A 16,685-nucleotide genomic window follows, 5' to 3' on the forward strand; every position below is an offset into this window, starting at 1 on the left:
TCCTCGTTTTCCATAAATACAAGAAAGAATAAACAACAATAGCACTAAAAGTACATGAACGCAGAACTATATCTATCCAGAAAAAAATGGATGAAAACAAAACACAACGAAACCTATGCATGAAAAAAAACAAGACATTAGAAAAATAATCTTGCACGTTAAAAAAAAAAAAAACGGACTCGCTGAACCGAACACGTTTCTGATATCATAAGATCGACCACATCGATGCGGAAACTCAAACACGTAGATACAAACCGACAATACTTGGATTACGATCAAAATATATTCAGTTAAATTTACACGACTGGTGTGAAGCTCACATTAAGGTAGTTGCCAACCTTTCGATCAGCACACGTAAAGAAATGCTCACCTGATCCGAGGCGGATTAAATCAGTAAACGTTGGACCGGGTATTGGGAGCTTTGCAGCCCCCCTCTATGGTACCATGTTGGCCTGCCAGAGCTCCGAAAGGCACCGCTTTACATGATGCAATACTTTAAAAACAGACAAACGACCATAAGGAACCAACAAGAGTGCTTTGATTTGCCAAATATCTTCTGGAAAAGCTCATTTCAAACTTATTTTGGGAGAATTTTTCATGTTAACTATTTTTTTGCTGTGTGGGCAGGTGCCCAGGGCGGCAAAAGAAGGGGAGTGGAGCACTAAATGTAAAAAAAAAATAAAGCAAGAAATGAAAAAGTTTTGTATTGCTTTTGTTCATTGTTTCATGGTTCTAAACGTCAAAATTATCTTTTAATTGTTGTAAGAATGCAACCAGATTTATGATGACATTCACTTAATCGGAAACTCATATCATTTGCCTGTGTGATTTAAGATTAATAAAAAAATTTTTTAAAACTCCAGATATTTTTTTTCCCCTAACTGGCATCATAATGCATACCATAGAGGGTTAAAGGGCCAATACGTGAAATGTTGTGTGTCGACTCGCCCTTTCCATGTAAGAGAACGGTAAAAATGCAAACTCATGCTTTGGCTTCTTTTTTTTTTTCCTTGCTCGCCTTTCTCTTTTGGGCAACATTCGTTAAAATCTGCTTAAAATGCATGCTCTGCAAATTGTTCTGCAAAAAGCGTTGACTCTTAAAGGGAGGCTACATCAAAGGCTAAACTGCTGTGAGAGTTCGCGACCCGATTCCTTTTCTCAGTGTTTGCACCGTTGTCTAAAGAAGCTGGCAACTACCTTTTACAAAGCGGTTTCTTTCTCTCTCTCTCTTTAAACTTTTTTACAGAAAAATAGATCCATCAAAAAAGTAAAGTAACTCTTCAAGAGAGGCTGTCGGAGACATAAATGTCATCTCCGTCACTTTCTAAGTAAACATGCTGAAAGATTGTTAGCTTTTTTTTTTTTTCGTCGTTCCTCCCTCCTTCCCCCGTCTGCTTTCTCGCACCAATTCCTTGGTGGGAGAAACGGTTAAACTTAAGGCAATCTTTTTCCTGAACAATCCTGAAAACAGGCGGACCCCCCCACCCCCCTCTCCAAGGCACTCCTCTGACTCATCAACCTTCGACGGTGGGCTGCTCCAGCGAGGCGACCGTCTCAGCCGTCGAAATCTTTTGCGAAAGCCTTTCTCGAACGACGGCGAAACAGGAATCCACAGTGAGTGCGGCATGTTAAAAAAAAAAAAAAGTCCTCCCAGATGCCGCGGCATTCCCCTTGTTTAGTGGGGAATGAAGTTAAGAGAAGAAACAAACACCCTCACTACCCCCGCAACCCTCCCCACACCCCTCCCGAGCTGCTCCAGGACGGCCGCGAACGGCCGCTATCCCTGCTTTCTCGACTGAATGCGGTCAGAGAGGGCAGCTGCGCAAAGCACCGGGTGTGACAGCACACCTTTCCTTTCTGCGACAAGATCCGATCTCGATCGGCTGCCGTGATCGCACAGTCGGCCGCTGTGGGCTGACGCCAAGGTGCGAAGACTGACAGAAAAAACAATGAGTGTCTCTAAACGAGTGCCGCTAAGCAACGCCGTTAAGTTTTGTTATTTTTTTTCCCCCATTTCAGTTCAGTCCTCTGTCTTCTGATTGGCTCCCTACGCTGAGGCTGAGCACGCCCCTCTCCCCCTCCCTCGTTTTAGACCGAGGGATCGCCAATCAAGGTGACTGACGTAGTGAGTGGGGTCGAGGGCGACTAAATGAAGGGGTCAGCCGAGGCTCTTCTCCGGAGAGGTCAATGGCAAAACTGCAACGCCCTGACGCCTGCCTCAGTTACAGCGGAGCCTCCTCCTCCATGGGCTCCTCCTCAGTCCTGCTGGGAGAGAAAAAAGTCAGAAACTACACTCATATGCAGATGATCTCACGTTCTTCATCAAATTCATCCACTGACCAAGATACAGAGTTTAAATGTGTGTGAAGTCAGAAAATGTGCTTCTATGCATGATCTCATGCTCTTCATGAAATTCATACACTGGATAAGATGTAGAATTTAACAAGGATGAAAAGGACAGTAACTTCAGAAGGCGCTGTATGTTTAGATAATAAGACACAAATTCCACAAATGTCCAACTAAAAACTATAAAAATAGCATTTTGTGATTTTCAAAGCTTATATTAAAAGGAATTTGTCTCCTAAGCTCTCTCAGGAAGCTGCACCTTTGATCCATTGTGTTGGTGTTGGCTACAGACAGAGACGCCATGGCGCTAACGGCCTCGGCCTCCTCCGAGTCGCCTCGCTTGGCCTCCAGCAGAGAGAGTCCCAGCCGCGATGAGTAACGATGCACCGAGCGCCAGTACTTACCTGAGATGGAAGGGAAGGACAGGACAAAATAAGAAAAAGCGGGGAACGTGTCCCGCGCATGTCCACTCTGGTGAAAGTCAACGTTTTCACATTGACTTTCACCAAGTGAAAGTCAATGTGAAAACCAAAGAATAGTGCAGTTCTAGCAAATATACAGTCATAACACAGTTAAAAATATGAAAACCTTTCCCACTCTATAACCTGAACCTTCAAAGTCCTACAAACCACTTCCATATCTGCACTTTCTAATTCTCCACTCAGAGTGAGAACTCTGTCCATCAGCAGCAGAGAATCTTGTGTGTAATCCTCCGTGTTTTGCAGCTAGAGAACATCTGTGTGTTTCCCGTGGCGGCGCTGTGTGTGTGTATGTGTTTACATGACCGAGGCCGAACTCACTGTGAGTCTCTATGACTCTCTCCAGAGAGCGCACTGCGTTGGGGTTGGGCCTCTGCTCCAGGACGGCCTTTGGAAGCGGATCTAGCTGCACGTGACAAAAACACACACAACATGAAAACAGAGCATGGAAACATAAGGATGGAGCGAGTTTCCACCAGGGGTCAGTCTGGACAGGAAAAGCACAAGGGAAAACCAGGCTTCGTCCATTCCCAGCAAATTCCCGCTGTTCTGTTTACTCCTGAAATGCTGCTCCAGAAATAAATCAACACTGCACGTTCAGTAAAATATGAGTATTAGCTTTCCAGCTAGGAAGAAATATTTTTTAACGCATTCAGAATAGCGCAAAGTGGTCGAATTTTTCTATACAGGATTTGATTTTAGTTGATAGTTTTTCTCACTTTCTTTTCTAAAAATAGAAATTAGAAATGACAGAAAGTGTTTGTTGAGACAGAGTGTTAGTGCCAGGCTGTGTTTAGTTATGTCATAGTTTTATTAGAATAAAGACTCAATTTTACTAGTACCTCTTAAAATTATAAGAAAGTTGCTTTGATTTGAAAAAACCTAGAATTGTTCATTTTTTGTAGTAGTTTGACCCTTATGTTTCGTCATAGAGTCGACCTAAATTCAAAGTCCAAATAAATAGGAGCAATAAAATAAGACGGCGTCTCTGGAGAGCATTGGAGAAAAAAACAGATCCAGATTTTCCATAAATCAACTATTCAAAAACCAAGAATAATCAAAAATCAATAAAACTGATCTAATGTCCAGCCCCAGTTCAGAATCAAAACTAGATGCTAAATTTAGGAACTTCTTACCTCTTGTCCAAGCAGGGCGGCCACGCAGGCCTCAGAGGCATCACAGATCGCAGTGAGGTCGTGACCTCCCTCCAGCGCCAGGACCACCCGGCCTCCAGCGAGGGTCATCAGCTGTCTGGTCAGATACCCAAAACCTGAGCGGCAGAACCTTTAGTCAAATATGCGCATATTGAGGGTTTCTGCAGGTTCATTAACTTAAGTTAAGACTTTTTAAGAACATAATGAATGGAATTTAAGACCTGCATCTCCATCGAAATGTAGAGACTTTGTCCATCCAACTGGCAATAAAATTATGCTTACCATGACAGACAAAAAAAAAGCCAGCTAGCTGTGTATGTTAGCAGTGAGTTAGTGTTAGCTTCAATCGTCTCGAGTCAGAAAAATACTACATAGAATAGTTCTGTCAAGACATTCTGACATTTAAGGCCAACTAACCTTTTTTAAAATATATTTTAGACATTTTTAAACTTTATATTTACATACATTATTTTAAGACTCCTTAAGGGTTTGCACACACCCTGATATTTATCAGTCACATGCCAAAAAAAAAAAGAAAAATTGGATGCGGCTGCACATTATCCTACTGGTGGGTGCAGCTGGTGTTTGAGATAAAAAAAAGGATTCAAACAATCTTTTGCTCACATTTGGAGGTCAGGGTGTAGCCGCCCAGCGGTGGGGGGTGTCCTTCCACGGCATCGAAGCCAGAGGAGACCAGCACGATGTCTGGAGCGAACTCGTCGGCTATCGGCATCACCACAGACCTGGGAGAAGGGCGGGGTTGCGGGGGGATTATCAAGCTGCACAGTTCACTCTTCAAGGTCAATAATCGAAACAGAAGCAGTGAAGAGGTATTGATTGAGTAAGTTTCAGTTTGAGAAAATTTTGCTTCAAACATCCTGGAACACAGTTTAATGATAACAAAAAGAACCCAAAGCATAAAAATGAGTCAGATCTTCCTAGATGTTACCTGAAGGCAGTCAGGTACTCTGAGTCTCCCATGGGGGGGTCCAGGCCTCCGGTGAAGGCCACGTTGACGTTAAACCCCACCCCTGGACCGCTCCCCACCTGAACAGAGGAACCAAACAAAAAACGGTGACAACCTCCATTATTTTAACGTCTGATAACCACCAAAAGAATGTATTTTTTCTTGCGTATTAAAATAATAATAACTTCCATTTTACTGTCAGTCCTACACTTTATATTTTATATTCATATTTATATTCATATTTTATACTGTATTTTATTTTATTCTGGAGTAACCTCAAAACATTGGAACCTCAAAATATTGTCCTGAGCCGTATGCAACGAAATTTCGTTCTGTATACACCCTGTGCATGCAAAATGACAATAAAGTCAGTCTAAGTCTAAGTCTAAGTCTAAATAAATTAATCTTAAGTAATAAAATGGACAAGTTTTGTCTGCACTGTACTGACTAATTAAGAAATGGTTCAGAATAAAACGTTTAAGAAAAGATTTAGTGGGATAATGATTCAAAACATTTGCCCAAATGTTCTGCAATTATCTAAAATATCAAACTGAGAAAACAGGAGAATCTTCTAGTAATAAAATTTTAAATTATTAATAGTTTAAAAAGATTTTCAGTCACTAGAAGAGGTTGAAAAACTCACCTCATCGGGTGCTCCACTTCCTGGAAAAAAGTTGCCGTCGTCGTAGCGATGGATAGACATGTAGAGGACATTAGGGTCGTCGTAGAAGGCCTGCTGGGTGCCATTGCCATGGTGAACATCCTGACGTTAGAGAGATAAAGTGAGCTTGTTCAGTACCAAACTAGGACCAGGTTAAAACAAAAATATGCGGTTGCTAAGGAGACGGACCCAGTCCACGATGAGGATCTTACTGACGCTGAGTCTCTGCTGCAGCAGTTTGGCCGCGATGGCCACCGAGTTGAAGTAGCAGAAGCCCCTGAAACGGCAGCAGAGGCAGCAACCGTCACAAATCCACACGCAAACGCACTTCAGTGCTCCATTGTCAGGTTTACATGGCAAAGTTTCGCCTTTTACACTTTACGTGCAAATAAACCCAGCGGTTAGTGTCGCTGTTCTCCCTGCTGCTGTTTGTGTCTGCGATAAATGAGCGCCTCTGGGAGGGGCGTGTGGTGACGGATGTGGCCTTACATGGGGGTGCTTTCCTCGGCGTGGTGTCCAGGAGGGCGGACCACCGCAAAACCGTTCTGGGAAGAAAGACGAAGGTTTGTTAAAAACAGCAGAAATGATTGACACAAATAGATAAAAACCTGCTGCAGATGAATTCACATCCCTCATTCAGTCAAGCTCCAGCCACAACATTCTGGATTTTTTATAGGCTTTTATGTGCTGGATCAAAGTTTTTGGAAAGTTTTTCATGATATATGTACTGTATATATGTATTAAAATGACACTTTTTGAGGAACATGGAGAACGCTCAGTGTGTCGGAAGAATTAACTGGATCCATGTAGTGAAACATGGTGGTGGCAGTCTCATGCTGAGGGGGATGCCTTTTGTTTTTCTGTTGATGGAAAGTAACAACCTATTTAATCCATCTTTTCCCAAATTCACCTCTCTTTTTTTTAGGGGGAATTCCATTTTTTTTTCTTTTCTATCCTATTCATTATCCCCCCATTCCCCAAAAATCAGGTAATTATGGCATGAATGAAAAAATTTAATTCAACAAATCAATAACTAGAGGTAAGCATTTCTTGTTATTCTGAATCACAAATGAAACAACAGAACATTAGTGCTACAAGGAGTTAAAAAGGGTTTCCCTCTCATTATTTTTTAAAGAATTTAAACATTATTTGCAAAACTTTCCTCGCTTCTACTGATTTATTTAAAAGTTCAAGAGTTAACGTTTTATCTTGTTTTATCTCACTATCAAGATTGTTCCTGAACGGACACCTTTAATTGAAATACGTCTTTCCATCTTCGCTGTTCTGAATCTGAATTGATTGAAAATCATGCTGTGGGCCGGGTAAGAACCGTTTACCTTTAGCTCTCCGGTTGCCACCTTGAAGACCAGCTCCACGACGGAGCCGACGGCGAGCCGAGCCGCGCTGGACGAGTGGACCTCGTTCCAGATGGTGTCGCTGTCCACCTGAAACACCAGCATGCACGTCAGACACGCCTGTGGGGAGGGGGAACTTACGGGAGACGAATTCGGTTGTGACTGACCCCCACTCCTCCGCACGGCAGCCGAACGAACATGGGCGTTATGGAACCTGTTGATCGGGGAGGAAATGTGGGATTAGCAGAAAACAGCAGCATTTTCTGGTTTTAATGAACAGAGTGAAACTCACAGTCGAGTTTCTGCCGGAGTGGGTTGGTTCCGTACAGCAGGACGTGGGCTTCAGAGTGGACCGTCTGCAGCTCCTCCAGAGCGGCCTTCCTCCCACGGATACACTAAGCAAACACACATGGTCAGACGGAGAGGTGATCGCGGTCCGACCGTCTACTGGAGTCGGGTTCCAGGCTCACCTCGCACTGAGCTCGGAGTCCGGTCTCCTGCAGCCGGGACCAGATGCTCTGGATGCGCCCGGCGTGCTCCGGGTGGCTGTTGGTGTTTCCACACATGCACTGGTGCTTCTGCATCAGGGAGTCATACACCAGGCCTGAGGAGACGCAAAGCTCTGCAGTCTGAATGTCAAGCACTTTCAAAGACTTTCCAAATCAACTTGAAATTGAGGCATTTTCCAGGAATTCAAGGATTTGGTCAGATGTGCTGACCTGTGGTGAAGCGAGGCTTGACGGGAGGATCCTGCGTGGGGACGCTGATGGGGAAGGACGACGCCGAGGCCGGAGACGACTGCGCCCTGGACAGGGGTCTGTGTCCAGGGAAGGACATGGACATGCCGGCAGCCTCCATGGACGCCTGGTAGTTCCTCAGCTGGTGGATCCGCTGCTGCTCCAACAGCAGAGCCTGCTGCTCACCCGGCAACGCAGAAGACAAGCAGATGTTAACAAGTTTTAATGTACTTGCGCACCCGATTTATCTAAACAAGTTTAACTTCTTAATGTTAATCACACCAACTATTTTGACCTAAACGCCTCTCTCCCATGGATTGTTACCTAGTTCACAGCAGAGTTACGCTGTCTTGTACTGCGGACGGCAATGAACAGTCACAAATGTGAGTGAAAAGATGAGTGAGGTTTTCAGACTGGGTTGCTTAGCGGCAAATTTCACTTTAAAAACACACCAAATTCGAATCCCGTTCTCGGTTCCTTTGCTGCATGTCTTTCCTCCCTTCTCTCTGCCCACTTCCTGTTAGATTACTGCTAAATAAAGTCCACTAGAACCAGAAACGTCTTAAAAAATACCTCAATGGACGCTTGGATAAAATCGAGGTCATATGCAGCCTACTTATTGCAATGATAAATTATCTTCTTTTGAAGCACAACCTGCTTATACTTAAAATGTCTGAAATATGTTTGAAACAAACTTTTATTTTTAATCGTTCTGAATATGAAAACTTACAAGACAGAGATGCTTAGTTTGAGACAATAAACGATTTTCTTAAACATTTCACATTTCAAGCTTACAAAGTTCACCGTAGTGATGAGTAGTGTGAATAATCTGATCAATTTTTTAAAATAATTTTACCTTACTACTGTAATTACAACAAACCGCCAACAGATGGCGGCCAAAACAAATGATTTATCTCTGATGTTTTGTCGCGTGGAGGATCCAAAGCGATATTTTGGATGTAAATTCATGCTGTACCTGTCTGAAGAGCAGCTCCTGCTCCCGCTCGCGGTGCTGCTGCAGTGCCTCCTCCTGCAGCTCTTGCAGCTCTTGCAGCTCCTGTGGGTCCGGCGGCTCCTGCTTGATGGTGACCCCCGGTGGCAAGGCCCCGGCGTCCTGGTGCTCCCTCAGCTCCTCCTCCGTCTCCTCCGGGTGGCTCTGGTGCTGCCGCCCCACGGGCGACTCGCCAGGCTTCCCCATCATCTACGGAAAACATAAAACAACAATAAAAAAAAAATCGGTTTCATAATCCAACAAATCCCATCCAGCGTGAATCGAATTGATGAATCGTTTCCTTTCTCTGAAGCATTCTGCGTTTAACGAGCTTAATTTGGATTACGCAGTCAGCTCCTCTGAAGCCTCTCTGTTTCTAATTGGATGTGAGTGGCCTTGCTGACAGGACACCGAGGCGACATGTCTCGCTGATGAGAGGCATTCCACACTCGGAGTCGCGCCGCTCATCATCGACTCATCCTGCTCCCCACTCCACCCGCCCGCTGATTCATTTTCCACCGACACAGACCACTCAAAGCCCCGATGGCTCTCGCCCAGCCAGGACGTGGGGTGTTAATGATATGGACCCTTGCGAGGAAGACAAAGTGGGAAGTTTCAAGCGTGGCCTGCAGGTGTGTGTGTGTGTGTGTTCCCAGAGCTACAAAGCCCTCGGGTTCCAGGGTTTTATGCCAAGGGGACAGCATTGACGTCAGAGCATTCATTCGTCCTCTGGGCTTCTGCCTGAGTCTCCTTTGCGTCCAAACAGACATCGACGTGTCCCCGACGAGAACCCTTTGTTCCACTTACTCAGAACCGGTTCAAACCCAGGTCCAGTCCCCGATCGGAACAACCGCTGCCAGCTGTAGATGTTTTCTTCAGTTTCCTGTCTTTTAAATCTGTGTAAATCTATCTTTTTTTTGACCATAGAGTTAGTATAGAATTCCTTAACGATGTTTCAACACTCCTTGACGACAGGCTTTTCTGCTTTTGTCTTTACAAATAAAAATTTGAAAAATGCAAACAATTACCCGCTGATGCTATTTATGAAGGGACATCTAGAGCAGGGCTGTCGAACGCGCTTTCATTTCGGGCCAAATTAAGATCCTAAATGTTCTTAAAGGGCCAGTTGTCCCTTTAAGGAACTTTCCGACTTGTTGACATGTGAACATTTTCGCTCAGGCGTTACGGGTATTCCCAGTTTTCTCTTTCCATAAGCATCCGCTTCGCTCTGTTTCTACATGGGTAATGCATGCCTGCTGTTCTTCACAGACCCCGTTATGAACTGTGATCACAGATCAGAAGAAATATTTCTCCAGACGGAAACGGTGCTCTGTGATGTTCAACGAGGAATGGCTTCAGTCTGGGCGTGCGACCAAAGCAGAGTTATGGAAGTATGATTTTTTATTATTATTATTTAAGTTTCTTGTAAATCTACTATGCAACAAAGGTATGTTTGGCAACAGAAGTTGATACTTGATATCCTGGATGTGTTTGCTTCTTATAGGTCAAAACAACAATAAAAGCAGCAAAAAAATAAAATTAAAAGTACATCTGGTTTCAACTAAATAAAGAGATGTTAAAATAACTAGATCGATGCATATTTCATCTGGACTAAATGAAGGCAAATCCATATTTTCCTTAACAACAGAGAAATGTTGAGGTACAAATAATCGGTGTACTGGCGGCTTTTCCAGAGGTGCTTGTGTGGAAAGCCGCTGCTGGAGAGCCGGGAAGCATCTGCGAGGGAAGGAGAAGGAGCGGGGGAGGCGGAGGAGAGGAAATCCCTTGCTTCATCCGCACACCTCTCCGGCTCTCCACCGGCGAATCCTCAGCTGCGATAGGTAAGAGCCGTCAGGAGCGGCCGACTGCTCACTTCCTCCCTGCCCATATGAGGCGCGGACTTCCGCTCCGTTGCCATGGCAGCCAACACTTAGCTCACACCAACCACAGTCACAGAAACGTGAATGCGAGCGTTTGCAGATATAAACTGACACACACACACACACGGGTTTTGCTATACGTGTCGGCCCATACCTGCTTCCACCTACTCACAAACAGAAATACTACAGAGAAGGAGAAGAGGAGGACGCCGCATTGGCTGAGCTGCTGGCTGCTGCCTACGCAAAACTACAACACCCGGGCCCTCCGGAGCTGATAATTATCTGTTTATTTCGCCGCAGTGTCACGTCCAGGGGCTGCCACCGGACTCGCTTCCACCCATTCACTGAATATTTCAAACCCCGCTTTGAGGTCTTTTTTTTTTTAATACGTTCAAGATCGGCAGACAACAGCGGAGGGCCGATGAGGGGGGGAGGAGTGGTACCTTGTTGAGGTGGAGCTGCTGCTGCTGGAACTGCTGCTTGTGCTTCTCCAGGAACTGCTGGTGCTGCTGCTGCACCACCAGCTGCTGCAGGGCCAGGGCCTGAGCGTGGGCCTGGGCGGCGCTCCCCTGGGGCAGCGGCGCCGACTGGGTCCGCCCCAGGGGCCGGTGCTGCCGCTGCAGCTTGGCCATGGAGGCCGATGACATGGACATGCCGCTTACGCCTGGGGACGGATACATACACACACACAAACACGGTGGGGCTTAGGGATTAGATGAACGGCATAATCTGATCTGAACTTCCTGGTGAGAAATGTTAAACTAGTAACACTGAAAGACTTTTATTGACGAAAAACGGATCGGATCTGCTCAGGAAAACAGTTTGGACGACAAAATCTGGGATTATGTCAGGATTCGTGAAGGGAAAAGTTAAATGTTTATACAGACTCGACTTCTGTTTGTAGTTTAAATATATAAAATATTTAAGGTAGGATGGAAGGAAGGAGGGAAAGAAAGATGAGAGCAACAACAATGAAGACGAGTAGGAAGGAGGGAAGAAGGAAAGAGAATATAGAAATAATGATGGAAGGAAAGAACAAAAAGGAAGGAAAAAAGAAAGGAAGGACAACATTTTGGCTCCGGAAAATGGGTTAAAGTCTGTTTTTAGTTTTTCTAGATGAGGAAAATGCTTACATTACATTTTACTGTAACAGATGTGGAAAATGGTTTCTGGCTTTCCTGAGAGATAAATATTCAAATCAACCTGAACGCATCATTCTGTGGAGAAACACAATCATGGCAGCATCATGCTGTGGGGATTAGAGTTGACACATAAAACCAGAGACTGATTAATCATTTCATTTCGAGGTATCAGAGTAAACGTGTCTGAACCCCCGTACTTTTTGGTTCTCCTTGCACTGATTCCATCAACATAGATGATCTGCCGCCGCCGAACCGGAGGCGAGTGAGCAGATGCACGCGTGAACCCGAACCAGCAGAGCCATCTGTGCCGCCATACTGCAGCGGCTCCTCCAACGCGATCATCCGAGCCCAACGCCATCTCTGGGCGCGGGGGGGGAAGCTCTAAACCTTAATGGGGGCCGCTAAATGATGCGAGAAGTTTGACTACTGTGCACATTTGTCCACCGCTGCATCACCAGGACGCAGAAACCCTGCCAACGCGCAGCTGCCGGAGACGGGAGGAAAACAAGAAACGACGACGGTTTTCTGTCCTCCAATCTGTAATTTCTCACATCAGTGGTCTTCAACGTTTTTTGTTTTTTCTTTTTGCTTTTTTGTTAAAGAGCAGAAAACAGTCCTGTGTGCGTCTGTGTGTGCGTCACAGCTCTTTCAACACTAATGCCTGCCTGAAAATAGAAGCCATGTTTTTTTTGTCTGTGAATGAGCTGATGGGAAAGGGCACACAATGCTCCCATGTCACACTCTCATAGCATACGCTGACATATGAAAGGAACTCATTAGTTTGAGCAAATGAATGGACGTCTGTCAGCGAGAGGGGGTTACATCCCCTCTGAGTGCAAGAACGCCTCACTTTTTATTTTTAAATTTTTTTTTAATGGCTTGCTGCTTTCCTTCATGTTTTATTCAGTTAATGGCAATTTTTCCAGACTTAAATCGAGAAACTTTCTCTAAATTCACACATCCGGGATATTTGAATGCACACATTTACCAACAAGCCATGAAACAAGATGATGTTGCAGCTGACTTCCTGTTCTGCAGTGTACTCGTTTCATGAAGAAATCAAATTGTGACTTTGAACACCAAAAACACAGAATGTAGTTTAGATAGAAACACATGTAAAAAGCACCTAAATTTTGATTTAAACCAGGTTTCCTGCATATTTCCAGACATTTCCGTTCATCTTACATAATACATAATAAGGAAGTTCACAATGGACTTGCGACAAATATTATTAGGGTGATTTGAAGGATGACAGACTTGAAGGATGCAAGGAAGGAAGAGGACGGATGGAACAAGATAAGGATGAACAGGGAAGAAAATTGGGAAAAAAGGGGCGAGGACACAAGGAAGTCAGAACAGAAGTAAGGAAAGACTGAGCAAGGAAGTACAGAAGGAAGGCAGGAATAAAGAGGACACAAAAAGATGGACAGACACAACAAAGGAAGAAACGAAGGACTAAGGACAAATGTTCTTCCTCACAAGGACAAAGTGAGCAAGAACAAAAGGAAGTAGGAAAGAAAGAACACTAAAAAACAAGGACAGAGATAGGGTAAGATGGAATAAATGACAGAAGGAAGAAAGGAAACACGAATGAAAGGGTGGAAGGAGAAGTAAGAAACTAAGTAAGGAAGGACAAAATTAAAAAATGAAAGAAAAGGAAAAAGGATACAAGGAAAGTAAGAGAGCAAGGGTAGAGATAGAGAAAGATGATTGGATACAATTAAGGAAGAAAGACAGAAAGGAACAGAAGGAACGAACCAACTTTTAAACAACAGGAGAGAGAATAAAGTCTGGAAATCCAAATATTTTTCCAAGTACAGAGCTGGAAAGTTGTAAAATCAGATTCCAGAAAGCCTGCTTTAATGTGTTTCCCAAGTCTGGAAGACCTGGAAAACGTTCCATGTTTTCCAGACTTTTTGACTCGGCCTCACCTGTCACCAGCGGGCTCTGAGCGGGACTCTGCTCCATCAGAACCATGTGCTGCAGCAGGGGGCTGTGAGCGCCGTGGCCGCCGGACCCGCTATCTGCAAGGTAGGGGCTCAAATGGCCGCCGGACAGAAAGGGGGGGCTGAGGGAGAGGGCTGGTTGCAGGCCTGCATCCTGAGCGGAAGTCACCTGGAAGAGAGGGGAAGAAAAAAAACAGATGCTAAACTGCAAAATAAACACATTCATGGATGCAGAGTCAGATGGCCGGCTGATTTCCTCCTTACGTTGGAGGCGGCGGTGGCGGTGGCAGTGGCCGGCAGCCCCAGGGTGATGTTGGGGAGGGACGGCGAGGTGTAGAGAGACAGCTGGTTGATGGAGCCCTGATCGCCGCCGCCGCACAGCCGCTGGGCCAGAGACGCCTGGAAAACACATTAACCCAATCTGCATCACAGATATGGAGAAACATCCGGCGCACAATGGAAAACAGACACCATGATTCTGAATTACTACAAGGTCATTTTATTGATTAGCTGAAGCTTCCTTGGTGGCAGCCATCTTCTTTGACAAGCGTGTTTTACACCATCAGTTTGTTTGCACCTGGAATTCAGGTCGACTCTACGACAGAATGTTAGAGCCAGGCTAAAAATATTTTTCTACTCCAAAATTAAAGTCGTACAATAGAGTACAAATTATGCGAAAATATCACCAGAATATTCTTATAGTGCTGCAAAAACTCAAACAAGAATAAAGTCACAATGTTGGGAGAATAAATCAGTGATTTTAAAAATAAAAAAAACTTTGAAAATCTTGTAAAGTTATACTTTGGCATCAGTTTTACAAATAAGGAAGTTATATTTTAATACTCTTAAAGGTTTATCATATAATTTTACAAAATACATATACTTTTTTTACATATTTTACAAAGCTGTCACAATGTCGTGACAGTTTGATATGAAACAGATAATCTGTGAAAAGATCCATCTCCTCCACCTGCTCTCTACTATCGCCATCTGACGAACTGCACCGCTTCCAACCAAAAACAACCAATCAGAGCCAGGAGGAGGGTCATAGAGCTGTCAATTAACCTTGTGTACTTGCTGCTAAATGTGTTAATGGCGGAGAAGCAACTTACCGTTGCAGGAAAACTGTTTATCTGCTGTCAGCGATGGCCATGCTAACAAACCTGAGTATTTATAAGCAAGACAGAAATGGGCATGAACATAAAGAGGAGTGATTGACAGCGCTAAGACCCGCCTCTTGGCTCTGATTGGATGTTTCTAGTAAGTACTGGGAGAAGGCAGACAAGCTTGATTTTTTATAGATTATTTGTCTCAAATCAGACAGAGAAATCAAATCAAATTGAAACATATCATAGTTTCAACAAATATGTTAAAATATATTTATTATTAAAGTTACATACTGGAACTTTAACTCTTAATTTTAAGATGTTATTGTGCTAATTTTACAGCTTTATTCTCGTACTTGAACAAAAATTCTCCTGGCCTGGTCCTGATACTCCGTCGTACAACTCACAGAAGAGGGATGATTGAAATAAAAGCCACTTTTAACAATATTTTCAGTCATTTCTCATTTCTATTTTTTGCTCCTTTTTGTAGAAGAAGAAGAAATAAAAATCGACTATTGTCAGATCCAGTATGGAAAAAAAAGTAAAAATCATAGTTTTTATTTGTAAGCCATGTCGCTCAGGCCTAGCGGACGTCCGCACATGGAGGAACGACATTTGCTCCCTCCTGGCGTTCTAACGTTGTCACAGCCACCAGCCTCCTCCACACTGCCTGAGTGGCCCTAATGGCTTCCACAAATAGCATCGTGCCAGCTCCTTGACGCTGTCTCCCCGTCTGGAGCCCCGTCACCTCGCTCACAGCCTTTGTATATGCAACAGCCTGAAATGTTTGGTGAGCTAGAACCCAGAGACACAAATCTAATCCTACAGCTACAATTTTTTTTCTTCTTGTTTTATATGCTGCAAATAAAGACGATGGGTGTGATGTACCTCCATGTTGTTGGAGATGGACACAGTGATGCCGTTCTCGTTGGGGATGTTGTTGGAGCTGTTGTTCGGGGAGCTGGGGCCGGAGCCGGGGGCGCTGCTGCATGCCGAGTCTGAGACAGGAGGAGGAAAAAAAGACGAAGAATATGCAGGAGTTTGAAAAAAAAAAAAAACGGTTTGAGACAGCAGGATCCTCGCCACCACCTCCTCCTCCTCCGCCTCTCACCCGCCATGTCGAGGGAGCGCTTCTTGGCCGTAGTGATGGGACTGTCTCTGCGGCGGAGCAGCGGGCTGCTGCGGCGCTCGCTCACTTTCTGCTTCAGCCGGGAGCGCAGCTTCAGGTTGGGCTCCGAGGCTGCAGGGACAAGGAGGGACCAACATCTGTCACGCAGCGTTTTTAACACAAAATAATCTGCTGGTTTCATTTAGAAAAACCCAAAATGATGTATTTTCCCCCTTAATGTGCATGACTGGAGTCAGAGTAGAAAGAAAGTACACCTTCTTTCAATTCCGGAATATAATAAAAATCAGCAATTGATTAATTAATTATTTTTTAATCAGATTATGATCATTTTAAGAGAGAAAAACTAAACTACACCATAAAAACACCTGTCTTGTAATTTCTACACTTGAGGTTAGATTAAAATAATCCCAGAACTCAGTGAAGACCGGTTAACTGCATTTGTCTCAACTGCAACTGAAAACGAGAATGGAAAACTGGGCGAGAAAAAATGAATCCAAACTTTTCATGCCTCAACAGAGCTTCGAACAAAGCACTAAGCTTGAGAAAAGGTTGCATTTTTACACAACAATCTCACAATCTTCCAGTTTGGGCTCCACACACGTTTCTGTTATGGAGCACCTTCCACAAAGCTGCCCTGTTATTAAAACCTCTTTGCAAGACAAACTGTTACACGCCGCGTTCATTTAGCCTACAACTCATCCCTCCCAATTAGATGCTTCTGAACAAGCCAAATTCATATTTTCCCAAAGATGAGCTAAAAAGCAATTAGCTCCAATTTGGAAGCCGTGTCTG

The 16,685-nt window shown here is 44.3% G+C and overlaps 1 protein-coding gene across 2 annotated transcripts in view; it reads right to left on the reverse strand.

Annotated features, from left to right (window-relative positions):
• The window catches only part of LOC102218232 (histone deacetylase 4-like), a 67,032-nt gene continuing 50,347 nt past the window's right edge, over positions 1-16,685 (reverse strand). Inside the window, exons 8-27 of one of the 2 annotated variants that reach the window (XM_023329595.1) lie at positions 15,876-16,004; positions 15,653-15,762; positions 13,923-14,057; positions 13,644-13,827; positions 11,014-11,234; positions 8,676-8,900; positions 7,682-7,877; positions 7,433-7,566; positions 7,255-7,357; positions 7,130-7,176; positions 6,945-7,052; positions 6,097-6,152; positions 5,797-5,884; positions 5,590-5,709; positions 4,929-5,026; positions 4,604-4,722; positions 3,962-4,095; positions 3,147-3,231; positions 2,606-2,750; positions 1-2,262 (exon numbers count right to left, since the gene is read on the reverse strand). In XM_023329595.1, the coding sequence (XP_023185363.1) occupies positions 2,223-2,262; positions 2,606-2,750; positions 3,147-3,231; positions 3,962-4,095; positions 4,604-4,722; positions 4,929-5,026; positions 5,590-5,709; positions 5,797-5,884; positions 6,097-6,152; positions 6,945-7,052; positions 7,130-7,176; positions 7,255-7,357; positions 7,433-7,566; positions 7,682-7,877; positions 8,676-8,900; positions 11,014-11,234; positions 13,644-13,827; positions 13,923-14,057; positions 15,653-15,762; positions 15,876-16,004 (2,477 nt within the window). In that variant the 3' untranslated portion in view covers positions 1-2,222. Of the gene's footprint in view, positions 2,266-2,605; positions 2,751-3,146; positions 3,232-3,961; positions 4,096-4,603; positions 4,723-4,928; positions 5,027-5,589; positions 5,710-5,796; positions 5,885-6,096; positions 6,153-6,944; positions 7,053-7,129; positions 7,177-7,254; positions 7,358-7,432; positions 7,567-7,681; positions 7,878-8,675; positions 8,901-11,013; positions 11,235-13,643; positions 13,828-13,922; positions 14,058-15,652; positions 15,763-15,875; positions 16,005-16,685 lie in introns of both variants that reach the window. The other variant, XM_023329594.1, reaches the window with a different exon arrangement.

Source organism: Xiphophorus maculatus, chromosome 24 (genome assembly GCF_002775205.1).
Source record: "Xiphophorus maculatus strain JP 163 A chromosome 24, X_maculatus-5.0-male, whole genome shotgun sequence".
In the NCBI taxonomy this organism is placed as follows: Eukaryota; Metazoa; Chordata; class Actinopteri; order Cyprinodontiformes; family Poeciliidae; genus Xiphophorus; species Xiphophorus maculatus.